This window comes from Heloderma suspectum, chromosome 2 (assembly GCF_057233095.1).
Source record: "Heloderma suspectum isolate Gila_16-S chromosome 2, 16-S_ref, whole genome shotgun sequence".
Classification (NCBI taxonomy): Eukaryota; Metazoa; Chordata; class Lepidosauria; order Squamata; family Helodermatidae; genus Heloderma; species Heloderma suspectum.
This window is the reverse complement of record NC_139459.1, coordinates 107,243,577-107,258,113: the sequence shown is the minus strand read 5'-3', so window position 1 is coordinate 107,258,113 and position 14,537 is coordinate 107,243,577. Positions and strand designations below refer to the sequence as shown.

At 42.5% G+C, this 14,537-nt stretch overlaps 1 protein-coding gene across 1 annotated transcript in view; it reads left to right on the top strand.

The window, feature by feature from the left end:
- Positions 1–14,537, top strand: part of PTPRD (protein tyrosine phosphatase receptor type D) — a 592,319-nt gene that overhangs the window by 434,315 nt on the left and 143,467 nt on the right. The window contains exon 17 of the mRNA XM_084834479.1: positions 1,092–1,351. Coding sequence (XP_084690605.1) covers positions 1,092–1,351 — 260 coding nt within the window. The remainder of the gene's footprint in view (positions 1–1,091; positions 1,352–14,537) is intronic.

Sequence of the window (14,537 nt, the reverse complement as noted above, 5' to 3'; positions counted from 1 at the left end):
GATTCAACACAGATAAAATAAACTATTTCTTAATAAATTGCATAATTATCTTTTGGAATCTGCTCCTACAAGATACAGTGATAGTAATTGGGCTTGATGTCTAAAAGGGGATTAGAGAAATGGAGGATAGTTCTATCCATGGTTATTAGCCATGAGAGAAAAATGGAATTATCACTCCAGATATATTATGTAAAGGAAGGCTGTTGCCTTCATGTCCTTCTTGTGGACTTCCTGAGGGCCATCTGCTGACCACTATGGGAAACAGGATGCTGGCCTAGATAGATCCTTGTGTCAGGGATGAGTCCAAGCCCTTTATGATGTCTGACAGCTCCGATTCTGAATCAAAGTTAGAACAGCTAGATTAGAGCCTGGGGGAGGGACCTGCCCTAGAACCCCAAGACACTGAGAGAGATTCTTCCAAAGGCCTTGACAAACAGATGGTCCAGGCCGAGTCACTACCCCCTCCCTCCACCATGAGAACTGAAGTTTCCAAGGAGGAGGAGGAAGAAGAGTATGACTTGAGAGATGCTAGGGCATGTTGCAAAGCAAAGCAGGAAATGTTAGAGACAAGGCTTAGATGTTCTGCCAAGATAGCCACTCTTAGAAGCCAATGTAGGAGGGGGCCACCCTAAGGGAGGGGCATCACTGCGAAGCAAGTTTGGCCATAAAGCTCATAGGCAAATTGTCAGCAATTTCACTACCCTCTGGTTCGTCTTCCCTGATTAGATATCTCAGATTAGTAGTTTAAGGCCTGGAGTGGTCTGAGAGCTTCCTTGAATCTGCCTTTGTAAAAAAACTAGTCTCTAACAAAATAAAGTCATATTATCCTGAAGCTTTGTCTCTTTGTAGTGTTAATTGTGAAAGAAAAGACAATCCAATTCCTGATACCTTGGACTGATCCAATGGGGACTTTTATATTTTTCGATTCATGCTCTCACTGATCATTATTCATAGTCTAATGCAGAGGCATTCCATTTTCATTTGAATTATAACCATAATAATTAAATTCACGAAGAGATATTAGATAGCTTTTCCTTATTTTTTTCTGATTACTAATATTTTGCTAAAAATTAAAAATCCCCACTTCTTAGATCCTGTATGATGATGGGAAAACGACAGTTGAGGTGGATGGCCGAGCGACTCAGAAACTTATCACCAATCTGAAGCCTGAGACATCCTATTCATTTGTGCTAACCAATAGAGGGAATAGTGCTGGAGGTCTTCAACACAGGGTGACAGCAAAGACAGCACCAGATGTTCTGCGCACCCAACCCCTCTTCATTGATAAGACCAATCTTGATGGAATGATAACAGTGAAACTACCAGAAGTACCTGCAAACAAAACAATAAAGTGAGTTATAATTTATATCTCATGAACATTTGCAACAGTTTGAGAACAGATAAGATGAGCCTTTATGTTTAAAGCATTTCCTTTTGTAGTTGCAGTCTTGGATGCATGAACTGCAATTAGCAGGCAAGGATTTCAAGAGAAATTTACCAGAATTACTACTTTGTATTTATTTATTTATCTATAACATTTATATCCTGCCTTTCTTCCATGATGGGTGTACACAAGCTTCCCAAGTGATCTCCCATCCTGGCACTGTCCAGGCTCAAACTTGCTTACCTCCTGCAGGATCACTGCATCATATGCTTTTAAATTAATGTATTTCTGTGATGGGTTGTGGGAGGGGAGTCTTTCCCTTTTAATTGATTCCCCTTTTGGTTAAAGGATTCCCAAAAGAAGAATCTAAACACTCTAACCTGTACAAATATTTATTTACTATATGTATATAGCCACCCCATAACAGGCTCTGTGCGCGCTTCACAAAGCAAATACAATATAAACATACAGTATACAATACTATAGGGGGTGGTGCTTCGAAGTCCTACTGACAGGGACTACTCCCTTAACCTGAGTTCTGTAAATAATTAAAAAGAAAGGACCTTTAGTTTTACTTTCCCGAAGTCCATAGGACACCACATCTTACAGAAACTTGTGAATGAAACTTAGAACAAGAGGGGTTGCTTAACAACCTTGCAGTCTAGAACAGGGGGTGGGGGGATTTTAGTGACAAATTCCAGAGAAATGCCTTTTTAAACCAACGAGGCCAATTGTCAATGTATATATTTATTGGGGAAAGTTTATTTGGGAAAAAGGGGCAGGGGAAGAACCAAACAAAAAAAGGCAGCAAACCGCACACAGAGTCTTTCAAATAACATTTTTAAAGTTACTCTAATTCAGCTAGTTATGTTTCCCTGCTTGGTTTCAGAGCATGTGCAGAGTTCCTTGCAGAAATAATGATCTGGAACAGCATTAGAGCAGAGCAGCTCTGGTCACCTGATTCACATTGTTCCAAAAGAGACAACCTTAAACTAGGTTCCCATAAACCTAGCTGTTTATGGGAATCTGAGACCAGTGAAAATGTAGGGTATAAAAAATTGAGACAAGGCCATGAAGGAATATAACTGCTTTACTAGTTGTCAGTAAAGGTTCTGAAACAGATGACAACAGGACAATCTACCATTATCTCGAGATGGTTGGCTGGGGAATGCTGGGAATTGTAGGACTCTTTGCTATCCATAGGATTGCACCCTTAGGCTATGTGAAGGTTTGAGGCCTAGAGAGGAAAGGAAAAAAAGGTCAGGCTAAGAGGCCTGGAGTTTTCTGTTGGGAGGGGGTAACCTTGAGAGGAGTAGTTTCATTTGTCCAGTTAAGTTTCTGTTTCAATTTCCCTATAAATTTCATTTCTTCAGCTTTGAAGCAGTACTTGCGGTTTTGAGGGAGGAGGGAATATAAAGAGAGGGTGAGAGCCAGTAAGAATCAGAAAGACTGGGCTGCAGCCAGAGCAAGAGCAAGTCAGAGAGACAGCCAGAGCCTAAAGTAAGAGCAGAGTCAGAAGACCAGAGCAGGAAGGAGCAGCCTATAGGAGTCTAAGGACAGCTAGGGTAAAGGAACTTGCATTTTGGAACTTTTATTTTAATGCCTTTTGTATCAGTTAGCTCTATTGTGTAAATACCTTCAGTTGTAATTTCTTTGCTTTAAATCTACTAGTAAACCGTTGTGGTTAAACCCTGTATCGAGAGTGTCAGTTACCCATGTTTACAGCCTAAAGCCCACATTACTGGAAGGGGAAGTTTAAAAGAAGGGAGGTGAGACTGTTAAGGAGGCAAGGGATCCTTAATGAGTTGTTCAGGGGGGTCCAGGCCATAAGGGGAACCTTGAAAGGCTGTTAAAGTATTGGGGCGGGGATTGTTTTTAAAGGACACTTAAGGATCTTTTACACATTACAACTGAGCTGAACATTATTTGACAGCAGACTTTGGCAAATGGAGTTTCCCAAAATCATGCCCTCTTTCCCTCCACTTATTTGCTAATCTCATTCTGGAGTCTTCTGGGTAGGTGGCATTGAAGAATAATGGTGGCTAGCAGTGGTGAGGAGCATGAATGCTACACAGTAGTAAATGGGACAAGCAGCTTCCTTCTCCCCGCATTGACAAAATGCCCTCCCTATTGTAGCCAGTGAGTAGGAGAACAATGTTGGGGGAAGGCATTTCATCTCCACCCTAGTTAATACAAGTATCAAAAGAGGAAGCATAGATGACTTTTGCTTCTTCTTTGCATGATTCTGCTGTAATGTGCAGAGGGGATAATTTTGTTCTCTATTCCACAGGAGATCCACATTCCAGAAGGGGAGCAACTTGTTTCTATCTTGTTGTGGGAGATATGCAATCCGCCCAGAGAACATTGGAAATGAACTAAATAAATAATAAATAAATAATGCAGTCTCCCGCCACGCACGCACACACACTGCATGTTAGAGCAGAAGTATAAAAAGAAGTAGAGAGGGTTTTTTTTTTCACTTCCTGCCCACCTTGTATCTTCATCTCCCAGTGAAGGTGCAATGATAATTTCTGTGACCTTTGCAGGACTCCTGCCAAAGTTGTAACTCTTTTGGGATGAGTAGGAGGTTCCTTACAATTTCACAAGGTGGCTGAGTGGTTTCTCTCTTTTCTTTCTTCCATGTACATTAAAGAAGGGCAAGCTGCTGCACTCAGCAGCCAGTTGCCAGTCACATTAAAAATATCTTTAAAAGCAGCATTGGGAATATCATGGGGCCAGACATCTTTTTTCCATACAATGTTGCTGGGAACTGGTGGGGACGAGGGAGAGGGCCTTTTCTGTGGTGGCCCCCACTCTGTGGAACTCCCTCCCTAGGGAACTCCGTCATGCCCCCTCTTTAATGAGCTTCCGTCATGCATTAAAAACGTTGTTGTTCAGGCAGGCATTTGGGGTGGGTTAGGGTATTTTAGAAAATGTTTTTATTGTAGAATTTTATTGTTTTAAACTGTTTTTATTGTATGTTGTACATCGCCCAGAGTGGCTGGGTGACCAGCCAGATGGGCATTAATAAATTTAATAATAATAAATAAATACCCATCCTACTTTATCAAATCGCAACATTCCCAGCACCATTTTAAATGATATTTCAAAGGCAACAGGCAGGCAGCGGTTGAGTGCAGTGGTTTGCCCTTCCTTAATGTAAAAGAACACATGTCAAACCTGACTGCCCTCTCTCAATTATACCTAAGGTAGGTATTCTCATACGTATATCCAAGTGCTACTGCAGCTATGAGCCTTAATAGCTATGGTTGGCTAAAACACTGTAAGACAACACTATATGAATTGGGTCAATTATGTTTAGCAGTTCAGGACCATCATGCTCACTTTCAAATTAATAGAGGAATGGAAGTTGAATATGTCTTCCCTTTCAAAAGTTTTATAATAGACACTGCTTAGGAAGGGGATTTTTATTTCCAAATATAGCAAGTTGTGATTTAACTCTAAAAAGCTATTCTGTAATAAATGGATTTGGCAGATATGTGTTCTGTTCACAATTCTGGAACATGGTTTACAAGGCTTCTTAAATGGCTCTGTGCAGATTAAACAACAAAGATAGTACTGAAGAGCTGACAGCACAGCGCCAACAGGGATTCAAAACGATGGACAATAAAGAGTTGCCAGGAAAGCATGAAACACAGCACAATCAATAAGTGTTATTGCTCTGGTTGCAGTGATTCTTGCTGCCTATAAGACTCCCATGTGTGTAACGAAGGAAATGGGGAGGAAAATGAGCAGGTTGTTAAATATTGTTGGGGATGCAACCTGGCATTTCTCAGGTGAGTTTTCATATCATGGGCTTTGTAAATTGCAGTTCCCCTTTTTATTGCTGATTGAAGAATACAGGATAAGGTGACATTAAAAGAAATGATTCTGGAGTATTAATAGGAATGAAAGTGTGCAAAATAAAGCCATTTCCATCAACTAAATAAAGATGTGGTTTGTAAGAGGTATGGAGAAGGAGGTCTGAAGATGGAAAGCAATTACAAGAAAGAGCCAGAAAAACAGCAGTAGCTAACACCAACAGAGAAAACAATAACCCTCATAAGTCGTGGAAATGTTGGCGGCAAGGCTGAATTTATGCTGTGACTTACCAGAGATTAGCCACAATATCAAAGCTGGAATATCTGAAGTAATATATGAAGAATGCCTGTGAACATCCCTCTCCACTGAGTAAACACAGCCTACCAAGGAGTAGAGCTCTCAGGAAGCCATGTTGGTGTTCAGGAAGCCCACAGCAGTCTGTCGTGACTCAAGGCATGCTTGAGGCCTAGCGTCTCTCCATTTGAAGGCCCAAGCAGTGGGGGAGAAGGAGACACTTGACCTGGGTCCCAAGTTCCAGAGGATCCATGCCTTGGCTGCAATTCTGAGAGAAAAATGAGGCTAAATTGCAGAAATTTATATCTGTGCCATTTTTTCTACACATTAAGGGCATTAGGTCTCCATCATGATTAACTTGTCATGATCAAATGCTGGTTTTTCTGCCCTTAGAATTCGTCCCATTGGTTTACACTTTTTATTCAGGATAGATAATTTAGTCAAGGCATTAACCTGCAACAGCAAATATATTATTTCTCTTTAGGAGCAGAATATCACAATTATTTCTGGTATCCCTACCCAAGAGAGAATCAGTAGGAAAAGGAAGGGATCTCTACATAAAGTGCACAGTTTCCAACAGGGAGAAAGTTAGAGTAGGACCCACTGAACTCAGCGGGTCTTACCCCTGAGTAGTTGTGCATGAGATTTCACTGCCAATGCAGCCGTGTTCTGGAAGCTGGACTGTTGCCATGCTATTCAGCATTAAAAAGAATTGTGAATGAGGAAACTAATGACAATGATTAGGAATGGGGAAATCAAAATACATTTTTGAAGTTACCCACATGGAAGTGGATAAAAGATGTGTGGTTTGAAAAGTGAAAAAGACAGATTGAGACTGGCTTTGCACAATTGCAGGGGTAAAAGATGCCATCGTGGCTTCTCCCCCCAACCCTGCGCTTGCGGTACATGCACCCTTTGTTTATATAATTACCCGTGCTGTAGTGCAGGTTGGCCTGTCATCTGAACTTGGTGCACCGTGTGTCGAGGGTGGCTTCACACTCACCCTACAACCCCTACTGCACGTCATGGGATGTATGGTGAGTACAAACCACCCCCACCGTGCCACACGCTGCAGCATGGGTAATTATATAAATAATCAGTGCAGGCACAGCCCTCACAGGGGTGGGGGGAGATGCCACGATGGCTTCTTTTGCCCCCACAATTGTGCGAACCCATCCAGAGACAGTGAATGAATGATAAACAAAGGGAAGTGTCTCAGTATGTCTGGACATACAGACTTGACCATTATCTAATATCCATATCAGAAGAATGGTAGGAAATACCTATCTATGAAGCCTATGATAGATAACATGGCTAGTATTATGGGGTTCTGTAGTGCAAGTTGTGTCCCTATTTTGAAGTTTGTATTGTTGATTGTATTTTTTTTTTTTAAGTACTTGAGAGTGACAGTTTGGGGGGCTATTAGAGTCCAGGAGTCTCTTATGTTCCTCAGTGATTGGTTGCCTTGTTCAGTCCACCTCATCCTTCTTTTCTCTGTCTTGTATTTCACCCTATTCTGCCTGTTTCTTCTGAGAGATCTCTCACTTGTTAAGTGCAGTGTTCAAAACCACTGAAGTTTATAGATGCACCCATTAACAATCTGAATGCGTAAGCATTCTTTTCTATGTTGTTTTATTTGTAACACCCTAATTTCCTGGTTTATTGTAAACGTTCTTTGTAACTAAACCTATGCCTTGCTTTGTACACATTACGGAGTGGTTATTTGAACACAAATATTAGCACAGCTACCTATTAGCTCCTTTAGCAGGAGCACAAAATCCAACAGTTAGCACATGGTTTGGTGGCCTCAAGGACAGGGTTAATGTATAAGATGTGAGATATGTACCATATGTATCCAGTCCCCAATAATACCCAGTAAGGACTAACATACACACTTATATAGAGAGAAAATTGTTTGAAGGAAGCATCAAATGACCAAGGCAAACTTTTTGTAGTATTAAAAGTCTTCAGGAAGAGACAGTTTGGTAGAACTTAGATAATGGTATTGAAAAGCTATTTTTATATCTTTGCGATATTTCCTTTAAAATTAAATTCACACTAATTCATAGCAAATGACCTCATCAGTCCACATCTGTCGGTCTGACCCTTTTGCACCAATATTAGTTCATATTAGTTACTCTTGTCTTGTCACATCAACAATAATGATGTATTTACACAACTTAAATACTACATCTTTCGTGCAGTCTCAAGTAAATACACATGTATGACAACTTCTAGAATTTGCAGTCGAGCATTAAATAATCTTGTAGCCAGTTTGATTCCTTCAGTAGAATTCCACTCCTAAGATTTTAGAAAATAGAATTAGGAACAGAATTCTTCTGATGATTTCAAGCCAGGCCTTGTCCATATCTAGTTAGCTGTTAGAAAATCTACAGTATCTTAAAAACCATTGAAAACATTAAAATATAAATTATTTTGGTCTGAGGGCTGCCCAGTTCTGCAAGTGCATTTATTTCCTTGAGATTTCATTTATAATTTGGGGAATGTTGACCCATAATGAAAGATGTAGGTTTGGAGAGGGCTCAGAAGGGAAAACAGGAAAGGTTCCAGGTGCCTAAGAACCTTTTCACTGTAAAAACGTTGCCTTAGCTGGACTTTAAAGATTTTTCCAGGACTTTTATTATGTCACAACTTTACTCACTTTTCATGATAAAGTTGTGAACTTTATAGCAACCATTTCTTCATCTTGCTGGAGCTGAAATAATGAATCTGCTAGGGATTAAGGGTGCAATCCTATGCAGGTAGGTGGCCGCCTCAGAACTCAGAGGCGACTGCCTATCCAATGCAAGGCAGGAGAAGCACAGATAGGATCATTCCCTCCGCGCTTCTCCTGCCCTGCATTTTTGGCTAGACAGCTGATATCAGCTGTCTAGGAGGGCGGAGTGGGGGAGGAAGCTGCCATACGACACATAGGATGTGTTGTACTGGCATTTCCGCCCACCCCAGAACGCCCCGTTTTGGCCCCTCCTCACTCCTCTTGCGAACACAGTGCACGGGGCTGTTCCGCGATGCCTGTGAGGCAGCCTGGAAGTGGGGGGCTCCAAGGTCACGTGGGCTCCAAGGTCAGTTCCTGGAAAACCAGATATCCTACGGCCGTCTAGCCACTGACTAGCAGCCATAGGATTGCTCCCTCCAGGTAGTATCCAATGTTAGTCCTACTTAGAGTAGACCCATTGAAACAAATGAGACTTAAGTTAGCTGTTACTGACATATGTCTCATTCACTTAAATGGGTCTACTCTAAGTAGGACTAACATTGGGTACTACCCTAAGACCCCAGTTCGCTTCTACTTGCCTTTGCAGATTTCCAGACCATGGATCTTACACCTCCCTTTTGCAGTGAAAAGCACTTACAGCAAGTTAGTAAGTACAACAAGGTTCAGTTTTATGATATACAAAACTACAGCTATTAATGTAGTTAATGTAGTAGTCAGAAAATCAGGAAAGATTTACCCCAGATTCTGATCAACCATATATTTGAAGTGTAAGTTTCAGTATATCTTTTTAAGAAGACAGGTACATAGATGCAGATAATTGTCTGACCAACCTGTTACTTAAATTAGGGATGTACAAAAGTCACTTATCTTTTCGCGGATTGATTCGTGGTGGGGGAGATGCGCTCCGTCCCTCCCTCCGAAATCCTCGACGGGGGGGGGAGGCGATCCGGTCCTCCCGCCCGGAATCCTGCCCAGCCAGCTCCGCTCCACGGCGGCTCCACAGAGCAGCTAGCCAGGGCCGTCCGCAGCCGGAGTTCCGGCCGCGGACTGGCTGGTGTGGATGCAAATAGCAGCCGCCTTTTGCGTCCAGACGGGCTGCCATGATAGGCTACGTAAGTATTTACGTAGCCTATCACGGCAGGCAAAAAAAAAACAGCGTACGCAAATGGTGGCGGCTACAGCGGCCGCCATTTACATTCCCTATTTTTCGCCGTTTTAGCCTACGTAAATATTTACGTAGGCTATTATGGCGAAAAAAAGGGGGAACGCAAAGAGTGTAGTGGGCGCTATTTGCATTCCTTTTTTCCCCCCACCGTTTTAGCCTACGTAAATATTTACGTAATCTATTACGGTGAAAAAAAAGGAACGCAAATAGCGCCCACTGTGCTGTTTGCGTTCCCCTTTTTTTCGCCATAATAGCCTACGTAAATATTTACGTAGGCTAAAACGGCGAAAAATAGGGAACACAAACGGCGGCCGCCATAGCCACCGCCATTTGCATACGCTGTTGTTTTTTGTGTGTTTTTTTGCTTGCCATGGTAGGCTACGTAAATACTTACATAGCTTATCATGGCAAACAGCAGATGCAAATAGCGGCTGTGGCAGCCGGTCGAAAGACCAGCCGCTGCCAGAGCCGCCGCCGTCTGGAACATCCGCCCCAAGTAAGCTTCATCCCAGGGGGAATCCGCGGGGGGGTGGGGGGTGGCAGGCCATTCCGCCATGGATTTCGAATGCCAGTGCATTCGGCCTCACTGAAATCCGTGGCAGAATTCTCCGTCATCCCTAACATAAATACTTACTCGCTTCCAATAATATCTTATTACAATCAGTTTCCCAGTTGTGACAGAATGTCTAGTCTTGCTTTGTTCCAAACACTCAGTTCTCAAAATATCTCACAGTTATTTTACCATTCTCTCTTGGTTAGCTACAGTCAAAGTAACCTGTTACAACTAGCAGCCATGCCTTTGATTGCGTTCTGTTGTCTTCTTGCTTGTAATCATGCTCCTTTCTGGAAGGAAGCAGGTGAACATAGCTCCTTTAATGCCAGCTCCGCTGACCCGCCTTCTTCCAGAAACGAGCACTTCCGCTCATTTTGGGTGGCCCCATAAGCACTAAATCACCACTACGCAAGCGGTGGGAACTACTTGCACAATATAATCGGCAGGGGAGAAGAGAATCAGTGGGGACGAAAGCACCCTGTTGGATTCTGCCCATTGTATTAATTTTCACCAAGTTGCCATAAGTATTTGACCCACCATATTTCTTCACTGATTGTTGTATCTTTTTAAATAGAAGAGCATTTACTTGATCGTCTGGTAATTGTCTGTTTGCTTGTCTGCCTTCTGCAGTCCTTATTAATCTCATTCTGCATCTAGTTATGTGTATGTCATGAGTGGAAGTTGAGAAATACTTGTTTTCTGTTATAGTAAGGCAGGGATAGGCAACAAGTGGGTGGGTGTGTTCCCATCCAGGGGCAAGTGCCTTTTGGTGTTATCTTCATCACTGATTGGAGATGAGGGTATTTAAAAGCAATTAACCTTTAAATACCTGGGGAAGAATTATGCTATTGTAAAGATTTTGAGCTGTGCATTTTGCAGGCAGGAGAGCCATTGCAGAGAACTGAGGTGAGCATTTTGCAGCAGGTGACCAGTTGCACAAAACTGAGATGTGCATTTTTGCAGACATAAGACTTGCTTGCTTATGAGTAGACATGCAGAGGCTTTGTATTTGGGATGCTATTTGAAAGTGCTGCTGATTGATTCATAGATTGATTGAGTAGATATGCACAAGCCTTGTCCTTCATAATCTGAGTAGGCTTAAAATAGTAATAATAATCACGTTTGGCTGGCCCATTCTACCTTTGGCCCTGACAACAGATGGAATGTCCCCCCCCACACACACACACACAGATCTTTCCCATTTTGCAACTTGGCCATGGGGCTCAAAAAGATTCTCCACCCCTATAGTTGTTGTTGTCGTTCAGTCGTTAAGTCGTGTCCGACTCTTCATGACCCCATGGACCATCGCACACTAGGCCTTCCTGTCCTCCGCTCTCTCCCAGAGTGTGCTCAAGTTCATATTCATTGCATTGGTGATGCTATCTAGCCATCTCATCCTCTGCTGTCTCCTCCTTTGCCTTCGATCTTTCCCAGCACCAGGGTCTTTTCCAGTGACTTTTCTCTTCGCAATAGATGGCCAGAATATTTGAGCTTCAGCTTCAGTATCTGTCCTTCGAATGAGCACTCAGGGTTGATTTCCTTTAGGATAGACTGATTTGACCTCCTTGCAGTCCAGGGGACTCGTAAGAGTCTTCTCCAGCACCACAGTTCGAAAGCATCAATTTTTCGGCGCTCAGCCTTCCTTATAGTCCAGCTCTCACAGCGATACGTTGCTACTGGGAAAACCATAGCTTTGATTATACGAATCTTTGTCGGCAAGGTGATGTCTCTGCTTCTTACTATGCTGTCTAGGTTTGCCATAGCTTTCCTCCCAAGGAGCAAGCATCTTTTAATTTCATGGCTACGGTCACCGTCTGTGGTGATCTTGGAGCCCAAGAAAATAAAATCTGTCACTGCTTCCATTGCTTCCCCTTCTATATGCCAAGGAGTGATGGGGCCAGATGCCATGATCTTAGTTTTTTTAATGTTGAGTTTCAAACCAGCTTTTGCACTCTCCACTTTCACCCTCAACAAGAGGCTCTTTAGATCATCTTTGCTTTCTGCCATTAGGGTGGTATCGTCTGCGTATCTGAGGTTGTTAAAAATTCTCCCGGCAATCTTAATTCTGACCTGTGATTCATCCAAGCCGGCATTTCTCATGATGTACTCTGCATATAAATTAAATAAGCAGGGCGACAATATACAGCCTTGTCGTACTCCTTTCCCAATTTTGAACCAATCGGTTGTTCCATGTCCGGTTCTTACTGTTGCTTCTTGACCCTCGTACAGGTTTCTCAGGAGACAGGTGAGGTAGTCTGGTACTCCCATCTCTTTAAGAACTTGCCACAGTTTGTTGTGATCCACATAATCAAAGGCTTTAGCATAGTCAATGAAGCAGAAATAGACGCTTTTCTGGAATTCTCTTGCTTTCTTCATGATCCAGCGAATGTTGGCGATTTGATCTCTAGTTCCTCTGCCTCTTCGAAACCCAGCTTGTACTTCCAGTAGTTCTTGGTTCACATACTGTTGAAGCCTAGCTTGTAGGATTTTGAGCATAACCTTGCTGGCGTGTGAAATGAGCGCAATTGTACGGTAGTTTGAACACTCTTTGGCATTGCCCTTCTTTGGAATTGGAATGTAAACTGACCTTTTCCAGTCTTGTGGCCACTGTTGAGTGTTCCAAATTTGTTGGCATATTGAGTGCAGCACTTTAACAGCATCGTCTTTTAGGATTTTAAATAGCTCAGCTGGAAGACTGTCAACTCCGCTAGCTTTGTTGTTACTAATGCTTCCTAAGGCCCGCTTGTCTTCACTCTCTAGGATGTCCGGCTCAAGTTGAGTGACCACACTATCATGGCTATCAGGAACATTAAGATCTTTCCTGTATAGTTCTTCTGTGTATTTTTTCCACCTCTTCTTAATCTCATCTGCTTCTGTTAGGTCCCTGTCTTCTTTGTCCTTTATCATGCCCGTCTTTGCACAAAACGTTCCCTTGAGATCTCCAATTTTCTTGAAGAGATCTCTAGTCTTTCCCATTCTATTGTTTTCTTCGATTTCTTTCCATTGTTCATTTAAGAAGGCCTTCTTGCCTGTCCTTGCCATTCTCTGGAAATCTGCATTCAGTTGGGTATATCTTCCCCTTTCTCCCTTGCTTTTCACTTCCCTTCTTTCCTCAGCTATTTGTAAAGCCTCATCAGACAGCCACTTTGCTTTCTTGCATTTCTTTTTCTTTGGGATGGATTTCGTTGCTGCCTCCTGAACAATGTTACGGACCTCCGTCCATAGTTCCTCAGGCACTCTGTCTATCAGGTCTAATCCCTGAAATCTATTCGTCACCTCCACTGTATATTCATAAGGGATATCATTTAGGTCATACCTGAACAGTTTAGTGGTTTTCCCTACGTTCTTCAATTTAAGCCGAAATTTTGCAAGAAGCAGCTTATGATCTGAGCCACAGTCAGCTCCAGGTCTTGTTTTTACTGACTGTATAGAGGTTCTCCATCTTTGGCTGCAAAGTACATAATCAATCTGATTTCGATATTGACCATCTGGTGATGTCCATGTGTAGAGTCGCCTCTTGTGCTGTTGGAAAAGAGTGTTTGCTATGATCAACGTGTTCTCTTGGCAAAACTCTATTAGCCTTTGTCCTGCTTTATTTTGTACACCAAGGCCATGCTTGCCTGTTATCCCGTTGATTTCTTGACTTCCTACTTTAGCATTCCAATCCCCTATGAAGAAGAAGACATCTTTTTTTGGTGTTAGTTCTAGAAGGTGTTGTAGGTCTTCATAGAACCGATCAACCTCAGCTTCTTCAGCCTCAGTGGTTGAGGCATAGACTTGAATTACTGTGATGTTGAATGGTTTGCCTTGGATTCGTACTGAGATCAGTCTATCGTTTTTGAGATTGTACCCCTGTACTGCTTTTTCCACCCTTTTGTTGACTATGAGTGCTACTCCATTTCTTCTAAGGGATTCTTGCCCACAGTAGTAGATATAATGGTCACCTGAATTAAATTCGCCCATGCTTGTCCATTTTAGTTCTCTGATTCCCAAGATGTCGATGTTCAATCTTGCTATCTCATGTTTGACCACCTCCAGCTTGCCTTGATTCATTGATCTGACATTCCAGGTCCCTAAACAATATTGTTCTTTACAGCATCAGATTTTCTTTTCACCACCAGACACATCCACAGCTGAGTGTCCTTTCGGCTTTGGCCCAGCCACTTCACTCTTTCTAGTGCTACTTGGAAATTCCCTCTGCTTTTCCCCAGTAGTATATTGGACACCTTCCAACCTGAGGGCTCATCTTCCGGCGTCGTATCTTTTAGCCTTGTGATACGTTCCATGGGTTTTCTTGGCAAGAATACTGGAGTGGGTTGCCATTTCCTTCTCTAGTGGACCACATTTGTCAGAACTCTCCACCATGACCTGTCCGTCTTGGGTGGCCCTTCACCGCATAGCTTATGGCTTCACTGAGTTACGCAAGCCCCTTCACCACAACAAGGCAGTGATCCATGAAGGGGACCCCTATAGTAAAGGCTGTTATATACGTATTTCTGGTTCCATGTGTATAGGATAATAAAATTGTTTTTACTGCAGAAATGTGTTGTATGGGCTCTTTAGAGGAAAATGTTTGGGTTTA